Source organism: Streptopelia decaocto (genome assembly GCF_964273445.1).
Source record: "Streptopelia decaocto genome assembly, chromosome: 1".
Taxonomy (NCBI): Eukaryota; Metazoa; Chordata; class Aves; order Columbiformes; family Columbidae; genus Streptopelia; species Streptopelia decaocto.
Window position 1 is genome coordinate 122,854,343 of NC_138663.1, and position 25,022 is coordinate 122,879,364.

Consider the following 25,022-nt stretch of genomic DNA (forward strand, 5'->3'; position numbering starts at 1 on the left):
GGGCATTCAAACCTGCTTAACTGGAAGAAAAAAGACTGGGAAGAAACCTGAACTTTTCCCCTACTCTTTCTGAACAAAGTCCAAAAGGAGCTTGAAAATGTGAGAATATAGGTAACTGGAGACCAGCAAGATTAACTGTATTGACACTTACCATTTTAAAATATCAGTCAGAAGTAAAACAACATTCCCTGTAAAGCATGCCATGATTTTGCAGAATAGAGCTTACTGGGTGATTTACTACATTGCACACAACAAAAGACCTGTATGGGTTAGAGCTTACTGTAGAATTAGAAACACGGAGAACACTTCCAGGGAAATTTCAGTCACTTTAAAATATTTTGCTGTTCTTTTGTGTTTGAAAATGTCCCCTTTCTAATTCTAAAATAATTTTTCAGAACTGTTTTGAGAAAATGCAATGTTTTAAATCTCAAAGTGGGTGGTTTAAGACCCTTCCCCTCAGTATTCTTGGGAAAAATTGCGAAAACACACCTCACTACATGTCCACTCCAACGAATACACAGAGATCATATACACAAATAAAACCAGAAAAACTGAGAAAAAAGATCGCCCACAATACCAAATGGATTATTTGTCATTTTAAAGTTTGGCCAATCTCTCAGCATTAGAGCCGACCTGAATTTTTCCATATCCATTTGTAGTTTTTTTTAAAAGACATCACTCTTTATGTATGAGACTGTGAAATATGACCTAGGTAACACTTAACTACATCCTGAAGCAGGAGATAGTACCTCTTCCAAGTTTCCTTTGAGCCACTCCTGCCATAAGGGGTTAGCAGAGTTTGAGGTGTCCAGGTTTTTACTACCAGAAGCAAGTGCCCACAGACCTCTGCCACCCTCTTACAGTCTTTATTAAACTCTTAGTTTTCCCATTCTGTTCAGTCCTTGTACCTCAGAGAAATAGAAGGCTAAAAACAGTGGTATTTTCAAAAGCATACAGTACAAGTCAACTTCTTGTCTCACTGGAATGAACACTGAGGTGTCTTTGGCTTTTGCAGGAACCCATTTAGGCTGAGGACAAGTGGTTCAGAAAATATCAGTAGCTGCATTTTCCTGATGAAATATTTTCCTTTTTTTCCTTCAAAATAGTACCATTTCTCAGTCAAGTGGAACTAATATGACTTCCCTTTGGAAACCAGTACTTGCTGTTATATCACTGTTATTTGCCATGTCAGTGTGACTGTGAAAATAAAACTTGCCAGTCCAGTCAGAAACAGGGTTTTGTACAGTGGGTGAATGTGTTCCTGAAGGGTAGCTGTTATTAGCCATTGTTCAGTGGCTGAGATTTTCCCAGATTAGGAGATGCATGTCTTCTCTCTTGTACAGCAATTCAAAAGGCAAGGGCAGATTATAAAATTGCATCAAAATTACCGAGCCATTCAGTCCAGTCCAGAGTGGCCTGATAGATTCATTTTCTGCCTCCTGCATGGGAGTGGAGGCTGTAGTTATTAACCACACAAGTAATTTAATGTAATTGTCACCTTTACCTGGCGTGACATGCGTGAGACAGGCAAGGGTGCAGGCTGAGCCTGCCTCTCACCCTCTGTTAGGGCAAGAGCTGGGGGCAGCTACTTGTGCTGAGCTGTGAAAGCAGGTGCGGGGCCAGAGCAGCGATGCCGACATCTGCGGCCATCGCTCCGAGCTGTGGGATGGTGGTGGCCCCAGGAGAGGCACAGGCCAAGCTACGTGCTGGCAGGGCAGCAGGAGATGAGGCATGAAAGCTAACGGGAAATGTCACTTCCCTACCTTGTGCCTGCAAGGTGGATTTAGGTCTGTTCCTATGGAAAGGATGGCTCTCAGGTAAACAAATGAAAAATAAACATCACTGGCAAAAATTCTCCAAGTTCCACGTAAAATGTGCTGTAAGAAATGTAAAGTGGGGCACTACCTAGCATCCTGGCTGGGAATCTTGGTAGTGAGAACTCCTGAATAGCTTAAATTGCTCTGTAAACAGCAGAGGCAGGCTTTTCAGGAAACATTTAAGACTGACTGGGGGATATAATGTAGACACTTGCATTTCCATTGCTCTTCAGCATGTGCTGCGACTGCTCCAAGGAGTTAATTTCTGGAACAATAGTTAGACTGGAGAGGAATACAAAATAAACAAATTTAAATCATTTCAATTTTGGATCCCAGCTATGCAATTTTAGTTCTGTTGCTAGGTGGAAGTCATTCTCCTATTATGTTTTATTTCTTTTTTCAGATCTGCTCAGGACCCATATGTTTACTTTATAGTGAAGCATTCTGAGTTTTGCTGAACCTTTAAAACTGAGATTTTAAAAATAATTTGAGTCATGGGGGAGAAGCAATCCCAAGTCAAGGACAGGGAATGTTATGATCACTGTGTCCAACTGTTCAAAACAGTCCTTGAGTTTTGATGACTTGAACTTTGTTAATTCCTGATCACAGGTGAGTAGCCCTGCAGTCCCCATGCTAAGGCTCCTGTGGGGATGTGTCTTCTGTCCCTCACTTGGTTGCAGAAGTCCGGAGTAGTAAACACACTGCAGAAAGTGCAACCTTCCCTCCACCTTGTCCCCACGGGTGTCCCTCAGCCTCCATATATTGTTCACCATCGCCTCATCCCATGCCTGGCCCCCCAAAAGGGAGCTGTGCACACATGTGCCTCCTGTCCCGTCTTTGTCTCTTGCCCACGTTTCGAATTCCCATACAACCAGGAGGAAAAAAAAAGCAGGAATTGTGGGGCTGACAGGCACCGGGGGCTGGAGGAATCCCCCAGGCTAAGGAGGGGTTTCCAGCCTTGCGGGGAGAGATCCGTGGGGGAGCGGAATAGCACATGGCACAGCGCGGGACAAGTGGGCTGGCGGGATCGGGAACAGGGAGCATCTCTGCCCCTGTCCTTCTCCTTGCCCTTGTCCCTACCCCTGTCCTGCCTTAGTCCCTGTGTCTGCCCCTGCACCTGTACCTGCCCTGCCTCTCCCCTGCTCAACGCGGGCCGGGGAGCACCAGGACAGTTTTTTGTGCGTGTGCGTGTACCCGTGTGCGTGGTGCCCCGCCACTCTACCCGTCCCGCTCAGGTCCTGGACCCGCCTCGCCCCGCCCGGGGCCGCCCCGCGGGAGGAGCCGCCCCCTCCCTCCCCTCCCGGCGGCAGCGGGGGGCGAGGGCAGCGGGGCGGCGGGAGCCGCGGGCGGCGGCGCAGCGCAGCCCAGCGCGGCGCGGCAGCGGCGGGAGCGCGGGCGGCGGGCGCGGAGCCCCCGCGCCATGGGCGGGCGGCGCGGAGCGGCGGCGCGCAGCCGGCCTCGCCGGGGGTAGCCGCCCGCGCCCCGCACCCGCGGAGCCCGGTATGAACTGAGACGGGCACGGAGGATGGCGAGCGCCCTCGGCCCGCGGTGGCCCCGGTGCTCGGCTCCGGGCGGCGGCAGGGGGCTTCTCTTCGTGCTGCTCTGCGCCTCGGCCGGCCTGCCACGGAGCGGCCAGCAAGTGCTGCGTATCGGTGAGTGCTGCCCGCGGACCTTCCGCGCCCCGTGCTGCGGTCACCGCCGGCTCCCACCGCCAGGAGCGGCGAAGGGGACTTCTCGCTCCTGGGCTGTTCCCCTCCTTCTTGCCCCGGGCGCTGTGCGGGGACTTGCTTGTGCCGGAGCAGCGGGACCCGCGTACCTCCCGCCAGGCGCGGCGGCGCAGCCCGCAGGGAGCCGCCGCGAAGGGGCTGGGGCTGCTTGCGCCCCCGCCGGGCTGCTGCCCTCCAGCCCGTGGCTTTCCTCAGCGGGGCGTTTGCCCGGGGAGCGGGGCACAGCTCGCCCGATTTGCTCCGCTGCTGTGCTCTGCGGGGCTCCGCGGGTGCCGCTCCCGAAAGTTTGCCCCGGTGCGCGGCGGCGGGACGCGGGGAAGTTGGTCGCGGAAATCCCAGCGGAGCGGGGACGGGTATGGGGAAGAGACCGGGGCGAGCAGCCCGGGAGCCGCTCGGGGCTGACCGCGGGCGAGGAGGTGTCATTGCTGAAGCGCTGCGCTCAGCGGATGTAAAGTGCGCCCAAATCCAGTCAAACACCGCTCTCCCCGCCACGCCGCGGCGTGGGGGGAGGCACAGGGATGGTTCGCTGATCTTAAAGTGCATGCCGAGAAGTAATGAGGTTTGCTGGATCGGAGAGCGAGGAGCTGTAGCCAGCAGTCGGTAACCTTTTGGGATGGGGGACGTGGTTGCCCTCCTTTGCCCTTGGCCCCTAACCCTGAGGTGGGGGGAGCTCCGCAAATGCTGTACGTAAGGTGTAGCCCCGGAAAACAGGAATTTATTTTTAAGGAGAAAACTCCGCACCATGGAAACGGGGCTCAGTTCACAGGAAGCCTCTCTCCCTACAGTGGGTTTCTTGTGTCAGTCAAGTGAGACAGTGAATACAAAGTATCAAAAGAGTTAGGGGCTAGGAAAAACTGTGGAAACGATGAAGGCAGAATCTGCCACATTTCTGTTTCCCTGCGTATCCTTCTTTTGCTTAACAAACACTGAACATGAAGCTGGAAAAAAAAAACAAACCCCAAAGAAAAGCTGTTTATGCCACCCAGGGAGATGCATTCCTAAAGGCATGTTTCTGTGCGAAGTAAAAGATTGATGCTTTTTGATCTGGCAAGCGTTAACTCCACTCAGCTTTTCTCTCTTGAGTGCTCCTTTAAACATCAAGTGGAAGGCTCCTCATATGCTTGGAGAGCAAGGGACCTGAAGACTGAAACATTTAAATAAATTAAGGGACATAGTCCGTCAAAGTGCTGAGCAAAGGCAAAGGAAGGGGAGGAAAGTAAAGCTGAAGGCATTTAGGACCTTACAGCTGAAAATCTAGAATTATTTTATAACTGTCCGTACTCAGTGTATGCTCACTTTTTTATCGTGAGATGCAGCTGAACTTTGCTGTTTTTCTGCTCACCACTACAGTGTAACTGTGCCCAGTTTGGAGCCAAGGGGAAAGTCTGCACACATGCACAGAGCACATGAAACACAAAGCTTTGTGCTTTCACAGACCAGTAAATTCAGGGCCAATGAAACTTGTAGAAGAAAGTAAACCATGTAAACTTAGCCACATGCTACAGCAGGATGGTTTGGAAATACATGAGAATCATTGCTGCTACTAGACGGCCTTAACTTGGCTTTAATGGAAGCAACCTCTGAAGGAAAAAGGAACACACCAGAGTTTAAAGGGAAACATATTTGCTTGAACGTAGTCCCAATGCTTGTCTCTGTGCATCATGAAACCTCGGCTTCGCAGCTGGCATCAGCATTGCAGGGACCCAGGCAGAGATTTAGGGTGTGCACTCCTCCCTCTGTCAACCTCCCCACTGTATAATTTGCTTTGCCGCTTCTGTTTGGTCTAGCAAGGCTCCCAAGCAATTGCCCACATTGCTTTTCCTTAAAATTGCTCTGTGTGGTTGGTAGACTCTCTGCTGCCAGCTCTGTGCATAGCCCCAGTTCAGATTCACTCTTTCAGTGCCTGCAGCGATGGTACCCTAACACTGGTTAGATGCTGTTACTTCCACCACAATATAAACAGTAAGTATGACAAACTGTTCAGCTTTCAATCACAACAACCACACACACATCCAAAGAGATGCTGCCAGAGAGTAAATGCTCCTCGTGTGTTACGTGGTTATGAAAGCATAAAATATTAAATGTATTCCTATTACTATAGTTATCCTGCCCATAAAGTTATAAAATATTAATCCTTCACATCCGTTAACAGCAGGAAGTTTCTCCATGGAATCTGTCACTCTTAGAGGTCATGAACAGAAGTAATGGGAAGAACTCCTCTGATATTCTTTGTGATAACAAAATAAAATCATCCCAAAGCATTTCTAACAGTGAAGAAAATGGTCATAACCCATCAGATTTTCTTCTTCATGTTTTAGTTAATTAAGGAAAAGAAAGCGCTGCTATACAGTGGCATAGCAGATTGAACCTGGATTAATACACTGGTAGTTTAATTGCATTTTCCACTGTTAGGGAGCTTTTGGATTTTTTTTTTTTTCATTATTTATGTGGCTTATAATACAAATGAATGGATTCTCTTGTTGATATTTAATTAGTTGAGAAAGGACATGCAAGCAATAGGAATTCTCACTGTTTCTCAGTAGCTAGCTAATGACTGCTTTTCTAGCCTTCTAAACAAGAAAATGAGGGATGATGAGTAAAAGTTAATTAATTAAGATAAAAATAATGGTTGTAGAGAGATCATTTTCAGTCTCAGGTAACACAATAATTAAATTTTAGTGTCTTACTGAGTATTTCATGTTTTTGTTAGAAAGCTTTTCCCTTGATATATGAACTGATAGAGCTGTCCAAGGAAATGCCATGTTTATCTACACATAACCCATCAGAATATATTATATATAGGTATATTTAAAGTCCATGACGCCAATATTTTTATTTAATACCAAGGAATTTCTAGGTGTTACACTGAGCCAACCCAACCTTCTTATCTTTTCTACTTTTACCACTTGTATAAAATAAATGAACTCAAATAACAGAAGGAATAATATAAATTAAGACGAGCAAGCACTAAGTTGCAGAGACAGCCTCCAAAGCATGGAAATCTCAGCAGCAACACCATGTATTTGTTAATAGTGGACACAGAGCTTTCTCATTTCTTACTGTACATCTTTAAGGCCACTTCTAACTAGGTTAAAGGAACATATTTCAGCAATATGACATAAAAAATTATAAATGGTAGTCATTCAAGCTGTGCTCTGGATTAGAACTAACCAATAGCTGATAAACTGCACAAGTTATTAACATATCACTGGAGTTAATTAAAAAGAGAATGTGGCAGTTTTCAACAAATACTTGCAGGAAGTTATACTTGGATGAGTTTTGGTATTAATCTCTAAAATTAACGAATCCTGAAAATGAGCAAGTGAGTAATTTTTAGGTTTCATAGAAATTGCTTTAGGTGATGAAATAGATACACTTCAGTTCTTACCAGAAGTAACTTCCAGTAATTTGTGTGTTTCTGTAGTTAAATGGGATATTTAAGTACAGGTTCATACCCTGCACCGATGTATTCCTTAAGCAAAATACCCAATAGTTTAGTGATTAGTGTTTTTGAAGATGCAGGATTAGCCCCATAATATTTTTATCCAATTGAGAAATATAGATTTAAAACAGACACACATAAGACAACCTAACCTGCAAATTACTATTTTCTAATAAGTTGAAATTTTCAATATAGATTTCCAAATATATGTCTGTATTTCCCGAAGAAGGACTAGAGCAGTGAGGTTTTTTTTTTCTGTGATATTACCATTCCCACACTATGAGAATTATAAAGACAAAAACCTAATTAATTTCACTGCAAATCTGCTACTTTTTGTCAACCATTTTCAAGATTTTGTTTGTGAAGAGAGTGATATAAACACACATTTGAGCTTTGTCAGTGTGACATGGCAAAAATTGTATTTGGAAAGTCTCTATCATATTTGAACATAATTTAGAATGTTATTTTTTCAAAGGTATTTCTTACTGCGTGTCTACAAGTTATTCCACTCTATAATGTAGGAAGTAGGACTGCATTTTCTATCATTAGATGACTGGGCGTTATTATATTTTGTTCACCAGATCTTGAATGCTCAGTGGTTTATCATTTTACTGTAATATAATTTGCCTAAATTTCCTCATCATACACTTAACAGAAAACTATTTTGCTACAAATATTTCTAAACGATTGCTACCAAAATGTCTTAACATCCATTTTTGTGTGTCTCCCTCCTCATTGAATTTGACAGTACTATACAAGTGTGAGACAGTGCAAAGTTTGGTTTGCTTGCTTTAAGTGGTTAATCGGGTTAAAAATATCCTATAAAAGGCCCAGGAAAAATGTATTGACAGAACCTGAGAAGGACACCCTAGCAAATCTACACTTGTGCACTGAAAGGCTGGTGGAGCTGAGTGGCCTCAATGCATACAGGGAGCTCAGGGAAAACACTTCACTGCATAATGGTTTGCATGGTTTCACCATAAATCATTAAAATCAAAATCTCATTGGTGATTTCTTTGTGTTCTGCCATCTAGGCTTGATGATGCAGAGGGATGGATTACTTTGGGTCCCATACCATGGTATTTCCAGGCTTTTATACTGTGGAAGTCACAGTATCACAGTATCACAGTATGTTTGGGATTGGAAGGGACCTCAAAAGATCATCTAGTCCAATCCCCCTGCTGGAGCAGGAACACCTAGGTGAGGTCGCACAGGAACATGTCATTTGCCCTACTGGGCTGCTCTGTCGGTGAATATTAAAAAATCATGAGGCCGGTGCTCAGCTCATGTAAATGGGCATCCTTTTGTTGAACTCAAGGGAGCTGCACTGGTTTAAATAGCCTGAAGAGCTGTCTGAACATAATATATTGAGAATGATGAAACCTTTGTACTTCCCCTAACTGACCTACCTACTTACTACCCTTCCTAATGACGGCAGGATCTGACAAAACCAGGTCCTGTGCATCCTTATCTCTTGTTTTACACCAGTCCACTGTCCAGAGCATTTCTTGAGCTCACTCCCGAGACTAAGTGGTGGTCATTGAGTGCATGGAGCTCGTCAGCATTATGATGACCTGTTACATGTCAGCTTTTGATGCCTCAATAAGGGTGTCTGCTGGGTGGCCGTGCTGTGGCCAGAATGTCGTTATTGCTGGGACTGTGTGGAGTGCTGCTCAGGATTTGAAGAAACTATAGAGGAGACCGTCACTTTTCAGAAAATCAATGGTTTGTGTCTCTGTTGTTGAAATATACTTACGTCTTAAAGATCTGCCTTAGCATGAAATAGATGAGCTGTAAAGGTGCATTATAGTCTTCAAGTTGTCTGTAATTCCGTGGCTTGATGATTATGCAGCAGGTGGCCAGCTGCTCAGGGTTGCATTCACAAAACACCGAGCTTGAGTTGCTTCTATTCTGGACCACTTGTCGGTAAAGATTAATGGAGAACAACAAAGGTTCTGAGATCAGAAAATGAAAACTAAGCAAGCAAGGCTAGATTTAGCTGGCTTGGACCAGAGCTAGGATGGTTTAGACACTACTGAGGGAGATAAAATAATTTTAAAAATACATCATAAAGATATCATAGTCCTGCATTTCACATCTTGGGAGATATGTGGTTAACTATGTTAAATTTCACATAGCTATCTTGGTGAAAAGTCAAGCGGATTATAGGAAAATCAAATGGAAAGCAAGCCGTGGCATTGATATCTGTACTGTAATATTTTATTATTTTCTTTTAACTTATGCAAGGTGTATCCTAATATGCCCCTGTGCAAAATAGGTCCATAGTGCTGCAGTGAGCTCCAGGTGGGGAGATAAATAGGACATCCTGCTATGGTTCACCAAGGCTTCAAATGCATTAATGTAGCACATGTGCATCACTTCAGGCTTTGGTAACATACAGGATGAAATCTTCAAAACAATTAAATGGATGAAATCTTGCTAAAAGATAAGAATTTTTCATCACATATTTTGTTTATGCAAAATGACTGATACTTAACCCAGTACTTTTTCAATTAACAATCCATGCAGAGTACAGTGATCATTGCAGGAGTAACAATCCTTATAAATAAAATTTTTTTTTTTTCAATTTCCTTTCTTGCTTAATAGCCTATTTGTAGTATTCAGGTGTAATATATATATATATATATATATATATATATATATAATTCCTGCAAGTTCCCAATAATGCTTAATTTCACTTATTCAGAGGACATTTGCCTCAGCATCAGTTCTTGCTGTAACTATAAGCTCCTCCATATGGCCCTGCCTTCACTTCACATTTTCCATTCAGACTGCAAATACAATCTCAATACTGCTTTTTCATTACAGTCTGTTTTGTATATCCTGGTCAGTAATAAAGCTTAAATCCGTCTCTCTCCCCTCGTCCCCAAATATTTTAAACAACTGCCTCTAATCTTCTTTTCTTAGAAAAGCTTGATTTGACCAACTAGATAGTACTGCAGGAAAAAAAAATCCTATCCAAGAACTGATTAGTTTTACTCCGCAGCTTTGGATCTGTAACCCGCAAGCCCAGTATGTCCTAGTTTTTGGTTGACTTTAGATTTTAGTTTGCAGTAATGAGTTTATGATTTTGGGAAAGCTTTGCAGCCCAAATGTTATTATCCTTCCCTCTCTCTTTCTTTCCTCTTTCTGCTGAAGGTGATACAGTATTATCTAGAAAATGATTAGCTTTCAAATGATGAATTTTCTTTCAGTGAGCAAAATCAGAATTCAAAATTAAAACTGTGTCATTCCAAATAGTCATCTTTTTCATTTCAGCCAGAGGAGTGAGTATCAGATACAGCTGCTAAGTTTTTTTTTTCCCTCTCTCTGACAGTGCACAAGGTTTCTTATATTATCTTTACAGCTTCACCTGTATCAAGACACTAAATTAGTGTGGCAAAAACACTGGGAAATGTGAATCAGTTATATGGCACAGCAGTATGGACAAATAGTTAGAAGTGGTCTCAAAAGCTCAATTTTGAGCTTCTTTTCTTGGGTCCATGAGTTTCTTTACAGTTACATCTGCTAAGTGTTTTTTCCTTTAGGCTTTCAGGCTGCACCACCACAAGTTTAAAAGAGGAGCGTTATAAATTCTGTTAGCGTTGAATTTGTTCTCACATTCTGCCATCAGATCTGCACATGCAAACTTGGTCTATTTCAAGGAAAATTATGTTTACAGCACATTGATTCTGGCTGGGGTTCAAGACCAGCCATCTTTCCATATTGCTAAATGGCATGGAGGTCCTGGTGCAATGCTGAGTAGGTGGAAGTGACAGTCAGAGTGCAGAAGTACCTCCAGAAATATGGAGCAGGACTTGTTTTGAGTGAGCGAGTGTGCAAAACACATTGTTCTACCTACATACGAAGGAGTGGAGAAACTTCCCACACCCATTATGTCCAAGTGACACTTCTGCTAGAAGTGTTATCACAGATGCTAAGGCTTTGCTTTGGTTCTCAGATGGAGAAAGAGCAGAGCCCTCCCTGAATTCAGTGGTACACCACTGAGACCTTAAAATCACTGTGATTTTGCATGCTGTCCTACAGAGAGAAAAAACAAAACACAAAACAGAACAAAACCCTCCGACAAACTAAAACCAACAAAACCCCAATGCTTTTTTGTAAGAAAAATCAAGCGTGCTAAAATATAGTAAGAGCCATTCACTACACCATAAGTAACAAAGGCTTTTCGGTTCTAAATGTTTTGGACAGAATAAGCAGGAAAAGACGCTAGTGTATGCTGTAGATCAAAGGGTTTTGGGGAAAAAAAAAAGCTATTTTAAAAGAAAAACATTAGGTAGCTACAAGAAAAGAAGAAAAAAATGCTTGAAGATACAAGTTTATTCTCTTCTTCCTCTGGAATGAGCAATGGAGAAGAGTCCTGCCAGGATGTTTCTATGGCACTTGCTGCCACTTGCTTCTACTAAAGATCACCTCCCCTTCCCCTCCCAGGGAGAGATGTGTCATTAATGTCCTCGGCATGCAAGCCAGGTCCCCTGGTGGGTAATTAGACTTGCCTAATCTTCCACTGCTGTTTCTGCATTTAATGGCAGTCTGTACCTCAGCCCAACAGATCCTAAGTATTACTTTAGTAGCTTATTTCTTTAATGCTAGATGTCTTCTCCTACCTGAAGGCTTTGGCCTTTGTGGTCCAGGAGAGTGCAGACAGCAGCCAGGAGGTTTCTAACTCTGCTTTCCTGCAGCAAATAGCCAGAGCAGCTCACACGTCAGGGCTTACAGCCATGTTTCTGAACAGGTAAATCAAAGGATGCTACTTCTCTTTACGAGTCTTGCCTTGCTATTGCTTTGCTAGCTATAGTAACAGTACTATTGCATATTGTAATGCAGTAGAACAATTAAACAATGAATGACTACTATGAATTGTGCTATCTTCAGGGGAAGCTGGATTATATAAATTTGGTTTAGCATGATTCTGCCAGACAGTACTGAGATCCATATTCCTGGACCATATAATTAGAAGGCAAATCCATGGAACTTCAGGCTTTTGGGATCTACCATGCAATGAAAGGTTGTGTCAAACCAGATTCCTTACTGCTTGGTTGCATGTAGGATGAACTGTGTCCTATTTCAGCAAGAATTGTAATGAATAATAACAACACCGAGTTATTCTGAAGCAGCAGAAGCACATACAATTAGTTTTATTTTATGACTGGGGAAGCCAAGGCCAGATAGCTGAAGTGCTTTGCTGGCAAACTTGTGGCAATGCTGGGAGTGAATCCAGGTGTCTCAAGTGCCATCACCCCATACCTCTGCCCACTGCCTCACAACTTTGGCATTTCCTTATAGTTTGTCTATTAGGTGAAGTTTTCCATACATCGCTTGGAAATCAGTGTTATGAAGTGCTAAGTGTTGCTTCTACAGAGACCCAAGTGTGTTTAACTGAACAATTTATAGGTAGGTGTTTTGTGGCCAGAACTGTTTGCACACCCTTGGAGCTCAGGCCTGGGTGTGCAGTGCAAAGCAGACAATGCTGAGATTTTCCTTCATGCTGGAGGATTCTCTGAAGAAACAGAGCATGTGCCTTCCTCTCCTGATCTGGGTAATGGTCAAATGTGAAGTGTTGTATCTGATCTTAGCTAGAAGCTCCTCAGAGGCCACAGCCTTTGAAAGTGTCTTTTGACTGCTCAGATTTCTTCTGAGCGTGTTTTCAGCATGGTTTGCCGTGTCCTCGCCAGCCTCTGGCTTCACGTCTGCTCAGCAGAGTGGTGTCCTGCTGAAGATCAGACATGTTAAGCCTTAGCAAAGGATAGACACCTTTAAGGTACAGAAGAATTTCAAATTTTTTTCCCCATTTTGGCACTCTCATGAACTACTCCACTATGGTGTACATGCCCTCTGCAGTTATATATATTTGGAATACAGAAACAATTTGTTATTGATATCCTTTATAGAAGGATATTATGTATATTGGCAAGGTTTTTAAGTGTTTTACTAGGTTGTAACTCACAGGCAAATGTAGCAACTGGTGTGAATTGGCCTGCCTCGTTCTCTTGCATCATGTTTGTTCCAGCATCATGTTTTCCCCTTCTTCCGCAAAAAAGGGGTCTAAGCAGTAGGAAAGAGGCTTTCAGAGCATTTGAGCCATGCACAGTGATGTAGACTGTACCATCAAAACTGTTGAAGTCTTTTTCAAATATTCAGGTGTCCTTATAAAATTCTACAGCTGTGCTAGCTAGGAATTAACTCTGACTTCAGGAACTACACATGTCAGTGCTTACAGTCCTTTGCCTTCACTGTCTTGCTCTCAGCCTTGACAAAGATAAGGAGAACTGAAAATTAGATGCACTGAGATGTAAATATCCAGAGGGAAAAACAAAACAAAACAAAATACAACTTTTGCTTTCACAAAAATAACCTTTTTTCTTCTTACAATCAAGAAAAATATGAGAGAAGCCAAAGCCATCTTAATCTTCCTTTCCATTGTGCAAATGACTTTTTCATAAATGTCTTGGGGGCCCTGTGCCAACCCAGTCATTTCCATAAAGGTTATGAATAGGAAGCTCAGGCCTGATGGAATGTGAAAAGTAGCTTACGTGAAATAGTTACTTCATTTTTGAGGAACTGCAAATTAATCTTGATTTCTCTGGAATGGTCCCAAGAGATTAATCTCAAGATGTCTGAGCCCATATCAAGCTTAGAGGCTCCCTATCAGTAGTCAGAGGGGAGGAGACCAGATTGCTACAGCAAGAGCGTGACATATGTAAAACTCTGTTTGATCATGTCAGTATCACAGACAAAGCTGTTTAAAAGTTAGTTCAGGTTTTCAGCTGTACTAAATTTTGCTAGAGACTGTCAGTCAGTGTCAGGTTGGCCAATGAGTCAAAATACATGATGAATAACTTCAGCAATCTTATGTGGATAGCAAGTTAGCTGTCCACGTAAAATAGTATAGTAATAAGTCATTGGAGAACTATTAAAGAAACTGTAACAAGCCACTTAAGAATTCTTCCCTGCAATTTGAAGACAAATAAAATTACAGTTTCTGATTAAAATATTTTAATGTTTTGGTTTTGAATGCTTTTATTCCTCTTAGGTTTCAGAAAGAGCATGGGAAATGACTTAAAAATCAAACAGATTATCTTTGATTGTCCATTGGAATGAGAGATAAGTGTCTTGTACAGCGTGCAACAGGGATATGGATTCACCGCTGTACTATTTTCCCTTATGATTATACAAGCGTATTTTATATGATAAACAATGCGCATGCTGAACAAAATTGCTTTGTTAGTAGAATCCTATATCCCAAAATTATTCAACCATACTTAAAAATATTAAATGCAAATGCAAAAGACTATAGTAAAAGAGTGCAGTAAATGAGGCAGAAATCATGAAGAAGAATGTCCATAGTTAGGTAACAATAGATGGAATTTTGAAGTTTTTCAGTCAACGTTAGTTCAATATTTCCCATCTTCTGGGGTTTCACTTTTTAATCTTACATGGTTTCATAGAAAGCTTTTGGTATAATTCTCTGTCGCTGTGTAAGAAACAATCAGAAATGCCAGGAACATTCCCCTCATGCCCTGTGGGCATGGCTGGGATGCCCAGTGGTACTGGAGCAATGCAGTGCACAATGAAGACCTGTGCCAGCCATCACCAGTAGGTGTGGCTGTTCTCCCTCTGGATCTGGTCCTGAAGAAGGATGAGGCAGCTTCTGATGGTGTTTTTTCCAGGGGCGTTTGGTGATGGGAAACTGGCTGGCAGCACAGCAAAGGGGCAGTGTGGGCTCCTGGCTTACACTGCTGCAGGCACCAAAACAGAAAAGGGACAGGCTTGTTCCTGCAGCTCTGGGTAATGTGTGCATCACGCAAACAGGTACGGTAGGTACTTGTCTGGCCATTGGTAAAAAGCTGCCACTGACTGCATTCACAGTACCAGGCCATCAAATTTTAAGTCCCTGAAGGAAGATATTCTTGGTGAAAACACTCTCAGTGAGAAGGTAATGAGAATATTTGTAGTTCAGGCAAGAAAATATATTTGTTATTCTCTAGAACAACTAAAAACTCCTGTATTCAGTTTGAGACAGCTGCAGGATGGGGGAAGTGTTGCTTTAGATGGATAACATTTGACAGAGTTATAAGCAGCTGAAGATGAGGTTGTGTGGTGTTTCCTTCACTGCAGACTTAAATAGACACTTTAGAATGGGGATTTGTTCTTTCTTGAGTTTCTGTTTGTTTGCCTGCTAATGTCCAAGTACAGCAGAAAGATATCTAAGATTCCCTGCTTCTCCATTGTGATTTGGTTGAGTGAAGGTCCCTCTGAGGACACACTACACTCTTGTCCATAGCACACATTCCCTAAGCCCAGTGATAGGGATCTGAGCAGAGAGGGAGCTCACTGCAGAGAATGCCTTAGTCCGTATAAGCCTGCATGGCAGGGACGCTTTGAAAAGAAACTGCTGAGCTTGTGGCTGTGCTGAGCTTCACTGGGCTCATTTTCTGGTCTGCGATCTAGTGTTAAGCCAGTGCTGTGGTGGTGTCAGGATGACTTCAGCCCTCACCTGCAGCTCACTGCTGCAAGCAAAGCCTCATGGAGCCAAGCAGACACCATCAAATGCAAAGTTCAATGTGCATGTGACTAAAGGTTTTTGTCCTCAAAGCTGAAGAAGTCTGTGGTCACAAGGAAGCGGAATGTTGATGCAGCTCAGTGTGTTGAGGGGATTGCTTCTCTGCACAGGAATCTTTAAGCTTCCCAGCCTTGCCTGTTCTGTTTCTCCTTCCCCTCTCTCTGAGCTTGGAGATGCTCAGCTCATCCAGCCACGTGCTCTGTCATCTGATTTGATACTGCCACGAAGGCCAGTTTCAGAATTTCTATGTAAAAATGATGTCTTTTTTCTTGCTATCTCTAATCCAACAATTTGTACACAAAACAGCTTTTTATTCTTCCGAAGCTACTCCCTTTCAACTATGCCAAACTGCCCCGAAAACTTATCTGTGGGGCACCACAGCTGAAATCTAATATGAGCTGATGCTTTTCCAACTGTAACTATCTTGAAAATTTTCATTTCACGTCCAAATTGTTTACTTATCTACTAGAAGCATATGTTAAGAGAAGTTAAGGCTCTGTTGCCCAAGGTGGATTTTAATACAGGGGAAGAACTGCTTCAGATATTTCACATTACATCTAGCTTTATCTGGTACTGTAAATTATAAAGCTGCTCCATTGAACTGAATGAAGATTAAATTTTTGAACACTGTTTTCTGAAGAATGCAGATTTTTCTCTTTCAAATGAGGAATCTGTCCTGCATCAGTGTGGCTCATTGCATACTTTGCTGCCCAAGCCTTTCTTTTTTCTATTAGGGTGCCAGGCTGTTCCCTGGGGACCATGTCCTGTCGTTGATCCATGTACTGACATTAAAAAGCATCTGCAGATGGAGTGGGTGTGGGATGTGCCCTGAACAGCAAGTGGTCTGGGAAACTGTAATTCTTATGCTGTCATCTTGAAATCAGAACTGTCATTAAGGAAAACTAGCGAGAAACATTTATCTTCTCATCTGCATAGACCTTCTCCTGTAGAAGCCTGATGTATGTATGATACACGGGTGTGTTTTAAAAAAACAGTTGCTTGGAGCATCCAAGTGGAATACTTATGCACTGCTGTTTTACTCAGATGCCTGTCTCTGTCAGGCTGAATCCCTGGCTTCCAGCCCTCTTCTCTTAGCGCTACCAGTGTGGGGAGATCTCATCTGTGTTTGTTTCCTTCTGTGCCTAACACCAGCGCCTGGGAGGAAGCTGGGTGGGTGCCTCATTTAAAGCAACATAGTACCAATAAAATTGAGTGTTGCAAACAGTTCTGTTGCATCTGTATCAAAAGATGAATTTAGTCCCATTTCCTCCTACGAATTGTCTCCCACGTGTGCACACAAAAGCCAAGATACTACAGCTGACCCAAACGCTGCTTACTCAAAATTGTAACACAACTATCTGGTGCAGATGATTTATGGGGCTGGAGGACATTAACCAATGTGAGAAGAGCACAGTGCTGGGGTTCCCCTTGGCTTCTTCTCTGTGTCATCCTCATCAACTCCATGAGAGGAGCTGAGGGGAGACGTGGTATCATGGTGCCTTGTTTCCTCCCCCTGTGGCAGTTGCCCTCCCCAGGAGCAGCACGTGAAGAGAAGAGAGAAGAGAGAGAAGGAGTGGCAACCCACTTGCCTGGGGCTGCTGCAAGCAGCATTCCTCTGGGTGAGTAGGTCAAAGCCACCTCCACCCTGCCAAGTTCTCCATCAGCAGAGGCACTCAAGGCGTGCAGCATATGTCTCAACCTTTTCAAGAGTGCTGGGGCTAGCACAAAATCACAGGAAGAGAATGAAAATGTTTCCTACTAATTAGATGGCTATATACTTTTTGCCCTCTGGTTCTTTGCTTTAAATGTTTCTGTGTGTAAGCAGATTACTCCTGTGTTAATCAGGGTGTTTCATAGCCTATTTTATATAGGCAAAAGTTAGTCCAGTTTTCTGTAATGTATTGAAATACTTTGTACAGCAAGATAATGAGAAAGGGTGATGAGGGAAAAGCTAATTGTTCTTTATAAATCCTGTTTTAAGATGACTTACGTACTAATCTATTTCTACAAGTCCATAAGCGAAAGGGTAATGCGATCCCACCCTTTCTTCTTTCTCACAAAGGTAATTTCAGGAAGCCATTGCATGAATCTTTATCCTGAGTATTTCTTTGAGTCCTAATTTGTTATTATGCATTGTCAGTAAACAGGTGGATCTTGTTTCTGGGCAGCTGTAGTTATCCCTAGCACTTTCCCTCTTTCCTGAGGGAAACTCCATTGGAGTCAGTCCTGATGTGTTTTCTGGGTTACATAGTGTTCTGCAAGTGTCATGCGCAAAAAGATAAAAACTTTAGAAATAATGCTTATGACTTATTGAAATTCCTCCCAGAAACAAACACAAAATGCTACCTGGCAGTGGGGAGTGACGGAGGAAAGTGTGAGAAACAGCTGTGTGAGCCCCATGGGGAGAGAAGGAGGAGGGGAGAAAGAGCTCCAAGTGCCTGAGCAGGGATCCCCTGCAGAGACCAGGCTGGAGCAGGTATCCACACTGCAGCCATGGAGGAGCCCACGCTGGAGCAAGTGGTGGCCCATGGAGAGCCTACATTGGAGCAGGTTTATCCTGGAAGACTGCAACCCATGGAGAGGACCCTCTCTGGAGCAGGGCCAAAGTGTGAGGAGGAAGGAGTGGCAGAGAGGAGCTGCTACGGACTGACCACAACCACCATTCTCCATCCTCCTGCACTACTCTGGGTGGAGAATGTGGAGGAGTTGGGAATGAAGAAGTGAAGTCCAGCCTGGTGAAAGGTGGTGTTTCAATTTGTCTTTGTTTCTCACTATCCAAATCTATTTTCATTGGCAATAAATTAAATTAACTTCCCCCAAGTAGAGCCTGTTTTGCCCGTGACAGTAACTGTTTAGCGATTTCCCTGTTTTTACCTTGACCCATCAGCTTTTTAATCTTAGTTTTCTCCCTCTGTCCTGGTGAGGAGGAGGAGGAGTGAGGAAGTGTCTAGGTGGGCATCTGGCAGCCAGCCAAGGTCAACTCCCCACAACTATAATGTGTAAAAACTGAGATGTACTCTTTCTATGATATTTATAATGATATTGCTCCTTTTTAGCAACTTCTAGTAAGAATAGTGTGAAGCTACTTCTGTCCAGTGGCTTTTAACTGCTGTTTTAAGGGCTAGAGTTTCTTAGGTGGGAGACTGAGCTGCTCGGTGATACCAGCTGACTATGCATTTGCACAGTAAGAAAAGGGATTTTAAAATAATTTCCATAACTAAGTTAGTTTAGAAGATTCAGAATAAACTTCCTTGGGAGCTTTAATTAATACTAGAATTCCTGGCTTTTGTATTTGCAACTCAGATGTTTGCAATACCAACAGTATTTTTTATTACCATTCTTAAAATGATGCAGTGATTTGTGGTATTTTATAATGAAGTAATATGAATGTACATTATATTAGTAAAGTCTCTTCATTGATTATTTGACCCATTGTTCCACATCCACAGGAAAAACCTGAATGAAATGTAGTTATCGCTCATGCCAAATTGTCAGGTTTTATATCTTTTTATTACAGCTGAATTAATCCATATTGAAGAATTAAGAAGAGTAAAAGAAACATTTTAAAAGGAATATTCAATCTATTTAGTTGCAGATTCAAGAATTTTAATACACACAACTCTGTTCCTTCATTATTCCTCTAAGTTAAAACAGACAGGTGGGATGCAGAGCGGTGATGGTCTACCATAATTCTGATTTAACCCTTTGAAAGCAAGACTTATAATTAAAATATTGATTCATAATAAGTAGGGCTGACAAGCTCCTTTAGCATACGTTGTATTTAAAACCCTTTCCTACTTTTGGCAGGCTCTGAAGGAACTGGGCACAGACTTTTTCAAAGATTCAAAGCTCAGTCCTTCTTCCATAGCAATTTGTCGTAAACTTCATTGAGAACAGGTAAAGCCCAGTGATTGCACATACATCTTGTCCAGGAAGTTTGATTGATGTGAGCTTTAAACTGCCTATGTTTATTAGATTTGACTGGAAAACTTCTTTGAAAACCAAGCCCTCACTCTTATCTATGAGTTCTTAGAGAAAATCTGTGAGAAAATGGGGTACAAAATCATCTCTTCTGATTCTCTGTCGTTTTGTTTTAAGTGACAGACCACTTTTCCCAGGACAAAAAAAAAAAAAATGACCCAAAGGCTATTTTAGCTCTGCCTCTCACAGATTCGGTGAAGCTGTGGTAGTTTATAGTGATGAGGTGCTGGTAAGTCTATTATTCTGACAGAAGAGAACAGATGGCAACTTACTGAGGTTCATCCAAACTGCAAATGAAAGTTCTGGGTTCCATTAGTTTGAGGAAATCGATGGTAAAAGGCCTCCTCCTTCCTTTTTCTCCAACTGCTTTTATCAAGGTCTCCCACTTTTATGAAGGTTTCTAATGATACTAAATTAGAAGGAGATGTGGGCTCCCTCTAGGATAGAGAGGCCTTACAGAGAGATCTGGACAGACTAGAGAGCTGGACAATCACCAACTGCATGAAATTTAACAAGGACAAATGATGGATTCTCCACCTGAGACAGGGTAATTCCAGTTATGTATACAAATTGAGGGATGAGAGACTGGAGAGCAGCTCCATGGAAAGACATCTGGCAGTTTGGGTTGATGGCAAGTTGAACATGAGCCAACAGTGTCCCTGGCAGCCAAGAGGGCCACCCATGTCCTGGGTGCATCCAGCACAGCATTGCCAGCCGGGCCAGGGAGGTGATTGTCCCGCTCTGCTCTGCACTGGTGCGGCCTCACCTGGAGCACTGTGTGCAGTTCTGGGCAACACAGGATAAAAAAGACATCAAAGTATTACAGTGTGTCCAGAGGAGGGCAACCAAGATGGTAAAGGGCCACAAGGGCAAGACTTACAAGGAGAAGCTGAGGTCAGTTGGCTTGTTCAGCATGGAGAAGGCTGAGGGGGGACCTCATCACAGTCTACAGCTTCCTCAAGGAGGGCAGTGGAGGAGGATGTGCTGATCTCACTCTTATGACCAGTGACAGGACACAGGGCAATGGTATGAAGCTGTGTCAGGGGAAGTTCAGATGAGACATTAGGAAAAGGTTCTTCACTGGGAGGGTGGTTGGTCACTGGAACAGGCTCCCCATAGAAGTGGTCATGGCACCAAGCCTGTCAGAGTTCAAGGAGCATCTGGAAAATTATCCTAGTCATATAGTTTAATTTTAGGTAGTCCTTCGAGGAGCAGGAAGTTCGATTTGATGATCCTTATAGATCCCTTCCAAGTTGAGATATTCTATGATTCTGTGGTTTCCTTCTCTGCCCTGCTTGTTCTTACCAAGGCAGTGGCATAGAAAGAATGCCGAAATTCACTGGTTTATGCTAAGAACAGATGCTGTCAGGTGCAAGTTTTTCCAGCTACTGATGGTGCTGTAAACAGGTTCGAATAAGAGAGCGGGAATGTCTTATAGACACAGCTTCCTAGAAATAGCATTATTATCTGTATATGATCACATGGTTGGAGTTAGCACAGCAAACACTGAAAGCACAAACCTCTATATAGAAGAATGTCTTGTTAGAAAAGAATCTTCGCTTGCTTTGTGCAGCTTAGCATGCAGCTTCTGGTTCAGCACATGAATATATCAAATAAGGTCAAGTATGATACAATTTTGGTGTCACGCTGAATTCATGGTAGAGCTAATATTGTTACAGTCCTGTTGTGACTGACATAAACCTGTCACATTTTCAATAGGATGGTTCATGAAAGATACAGAAGAATCAATGGAGATAAAAGTAGGTAATGCAATAACAGCATCAGTCTCATCATAACTTTGCTCATATTAAACTGAGTAACCTGATTGAAAGGGTCAGGTTTAAATGTAATCTGGCAAAACTGCTTATAAAAATGAGAGTGAGAGAGAAGGAACCCAAATTGGTGAATCTTGCAGGTAAGCCAAGTGGTAATACATCAGTCCCTGCAGAACACGCAGCCCCTGTCACCAGCAGCGAGCGTCCTGTGTGAAGGGGGCAGCAGGCAGCCCCCACCATTTGTGAAACCTGCTCCTAACTGTAGACCTGCAGGCAGCCTGATGTGTTTCTACCTGATGGGAGCCAAAATGAAATAAAAAGTCCCCAAATGCTATGCTGCAAAGTTAAACATCTCCTTTGTAGTCACAAGTAGGATGGTACAAGGGTCTCTGGGTCCTGTGATTCTGCCTGAATATTTTGAGATCATCCTATCTGTCCTATAGCTACTAAAAATAGTGTATTCTGTATTTTAGGATAGATTAGCTTCTGCCATTCTTCATGACATACTTGATGGACTCTGGAGTGTGTTACTTAATGAAAGACATCTGTGAACATATAACTGAGTCTTATGACCTAGTTAATTTTGATTTTATTCATTTTATTTTTTCCCCACATTATTGACTCTACATACAGAGGAAGACTTTGAGGGAGGTCTGATATAATCTGAAGAAGTCTCTGACCTCCAAAGACCCACATGGACTTTTATCACCCAAGGATCAGGGTCTGTTCAGTTTGTATTTTATCCTAAAAAATAAAACGTTGCTGCTAGATTACTTTTTCTGGATAATGATTTTGCATTTTTTCTGGGACACACTAATGCTCATATTGCAAGAGAGAGAGAGAAAGAGAAGAAAGCAAGCAAGCAAGCAAGCAAGAGAAGGGTCCAAGAAACCAACTATTTGCTTAATAGCAATAGCTGACCTAATGAAGTCCAGACTTGTCTTCTGCTTCTATCCATCCTAGAGCTACTGTAACCTCAGCTGCTTTTCTTGTTCCCTCTTGACCTCCTCCCTTCAGCAGCACCTGTGATTCTCCTCTTTCTCCAAAGTCCTCTTGGCTATCCCCAAATGACAAGCAGCAAGAGGCAGCAGTGTTGTTTCCAGGAGACACACAGCCAGCAGACCAAACCTGCAGGTAACGTGAGCTTTTCCTTTGGTGAGGCCATTCACTACATTCCTCAAACTGTTTTTCAGAAAATTGGTAGGAACTGCATGACTTTGAGACCTCTACCATTTCTCAAACTTGGCTAAATGTGGACAGTGGTTGAATTGGTGCTAAGAGGACTGAGATGAGAAGGCAGAACGATTTTGCAATCCTTGTCTCCTTAGAAAATCTGGCTGAAAAAGGGAATTAAAGTTTTTGGCTTAAGAAATCAGATGTGTCTGTTACCCACAAACTAGATTATATCTGGGAGAGCCAAAATGCTTTTCCACCATTCTACACTCTGTGGAGATATATGATCGAAGTATCGCTATTCTTGCTGTGAAGTTTATGCTTATGTAAAAGATCAGATCTGGGGAGATGTTCTTTCCTCATGGGGCAAGAGCAGAATAAGGTGTGATGCTACTTTCATTCAAGCCACACAACGTTATGCCAACAATATCTTTCCTTCCCCTCCAGCCTGGGAGACAGTGCAATCAGGATGTAGACAGACATCAAAGGGAAAAGCTTTGATAGCAATTTCTGGAATTTCAGGCCCATCAGTGTAGCTCAACTTTCTCTCCATTACAGGGAAACAGGTTTCAAGAAATCAAGGAGCACAGGAAGTTCAGAAGTACGCTGATGTTTGTTATTCAAAAAGTGTGGTTTACATCCTTCATGCATCTCAAAATTTACACTGCTCTGTTATGCTGAGGATGATAAGTAAAGTACAAAATCAAAGAGAGAATTTTTCATCTTATGGTAAAAGCCCTTTACAATGCAGAATATTAATCATAATCATCCATGTTTGAATTGGAAGGAAGAAAAAAAAAAACGTGCAAAGACAGCAAAAAGTAATTGAGGGAAATTATGTTCTCTGCAACCTAAAGTGGTGGAAAAGGAGCTGGAACTTGAGTGTTGTTTTCTCAGTGACTCAGGCTGCTGCAACATGAGGAAAGGACACAGAGACATTAGGAAAGCAGTTGATACATTTGTACAGTGATACCTGCATATGGTGATGCAGCTTATATGTATGGACCACATATGGTAACAGTTCTTCTGAAGCAGTACTGTACTGTTTGGCCGTAGTCTTTTGTTGACATATTAAGGTAGGTTATAGTCCTCCAAATTGCTGCCTGTCACCATTTTCCAATCTGTGCTCTTTTCCTCTGCCCTCACAGCCCTAAAAATTTGAGATGAAGGCCGCTTCTGAAGCCTGCAGGCTTGCCTTATAAAGGTGATCATTTTTATGAGATTCAGTGATTGGAGTTGTGCTACAATAGGTCTTTACTGCAGTCTTGCTATCTCCTGTCATCATGAGCTCAAGCAGCAGTACACAAGGAGGATAAAGAAAAGGAAATGGAATGAAAAAATCTTAGATAAGAGCTGATTGACAGGTTGATGATAATCTTAAGTATGTGAAACTGTGTTTATGCACGTTTTCTAGTTAAACTCAAGTACTTTCCAGCATGCAACATGCTTAAGAGATTACAGAGTGCAGGATTTATTGCAAAAACTGTCATGAAATGCTCAAATACACTTCTCTTATCCTGGCATATTGTGTTGTGCTGGAAACTTGAAAGAACTGCAGTGTGAATTCAGACATCTATCAAGTCACATGAACGTGCTTATAAAACTACCAAGACAGTATAAGAATGTATTTGCAGCTAATGGGGAATAAAGGATTTATTCATTCTCCTTTCAGTAGGGATGCCTTTGTATTAAGACTCAAAGATGTTCAGGATTTCTGCCAGGATAAGGAAAAAAAATGACCAAATTGTAAGAAAGACAGCAAGTTTCCTCGCTTTGTAAGTCTTAAAAATTCAAATAACTGGCAGTGACAAAACAACAAGAACTCTGGGTGCTACTGACAGTCTGTTACTTTTACAGTCACCTTGCAGAGCTTTATTGCTTATCATCAGATAGAACAGTTGGTCCCGATGGAAAAGACAGGTTGCTACAGATGACAGGATCTTTACAACGGGCAATCATGATGGCATTAGTGGTTATCCACTGCAGTAAGTGTATAAATCACAGCAAATGGGCTTCCCCTTGGAGCTGGAATCTGTTGTGTTATTTTTGCCCAGCCACAAATATTTAACCACTGAATGGTGAAATTGTCAGACACACTCATGCCTAGCCCAGTGAGCAGTCAGAGATTACTGTATTACTGTCCACAGATCACAAACCTGGTATTAGAATGCCACTTGGAGACACAGATGTTAAACTGAAAATAGTTTGTATATTTATTAGAGAGTTCTCCCTGCTCTCTGTGGGCTAGAGGTATTCTGTAATCTGTTAGTGTGGATGAATATAAGGTTTAAATGGGTTCTCTTCCTCTTCTGAGGTCTTTGGTGGCAGAGTGAGGTAAGATATTATGGACACAGGTTTGCATGCTGTCCCCAGTTCACATATGAAACTCACTGTTGTCAGTAGCTTAGAAAGTTAATTTTACGTAGTTAAATACTGATACGCAGTTTTAGCTCAATGCTCAGACAGTTTATTTTTATAGAACAGGCACTTCCCAGAAAGTGTTGCATAAATCAGAGGAATTAC

At 42.6% G+C, this 25,022-nt stretch overlaps 1 protein-coding gene across 3 annotated transcripts in view; it reads left to right on the forward strand.

Moving 5' to 3' along the window:
- The first annotated feature begins 3,268 nt into the window (after positions 1–3,268).
- GRIK1 (glutamate ionotropic receptor kainate type subunit 1) overlaps positions 3,269–25,022 on the forward strand; it is a 173,126-nt gene continuing 151,372 nt past the window's right edge. For all 3 annotated transcript variants that reach the window (XM_082076399.1, XM_082076400.1, XM_082076401.1), the window contains exon 1: positions 3,269–3,469. In XM_082076399.1, the coding sequence (XP_081932525.1) occupies positions 3,343–3,469 (127 nt within the window). In that variant the 5' untranslated portion in view covers positions 3,269–3,342. The remainder of the gene's footprint in view (positions 3,470–25,022) is intronic.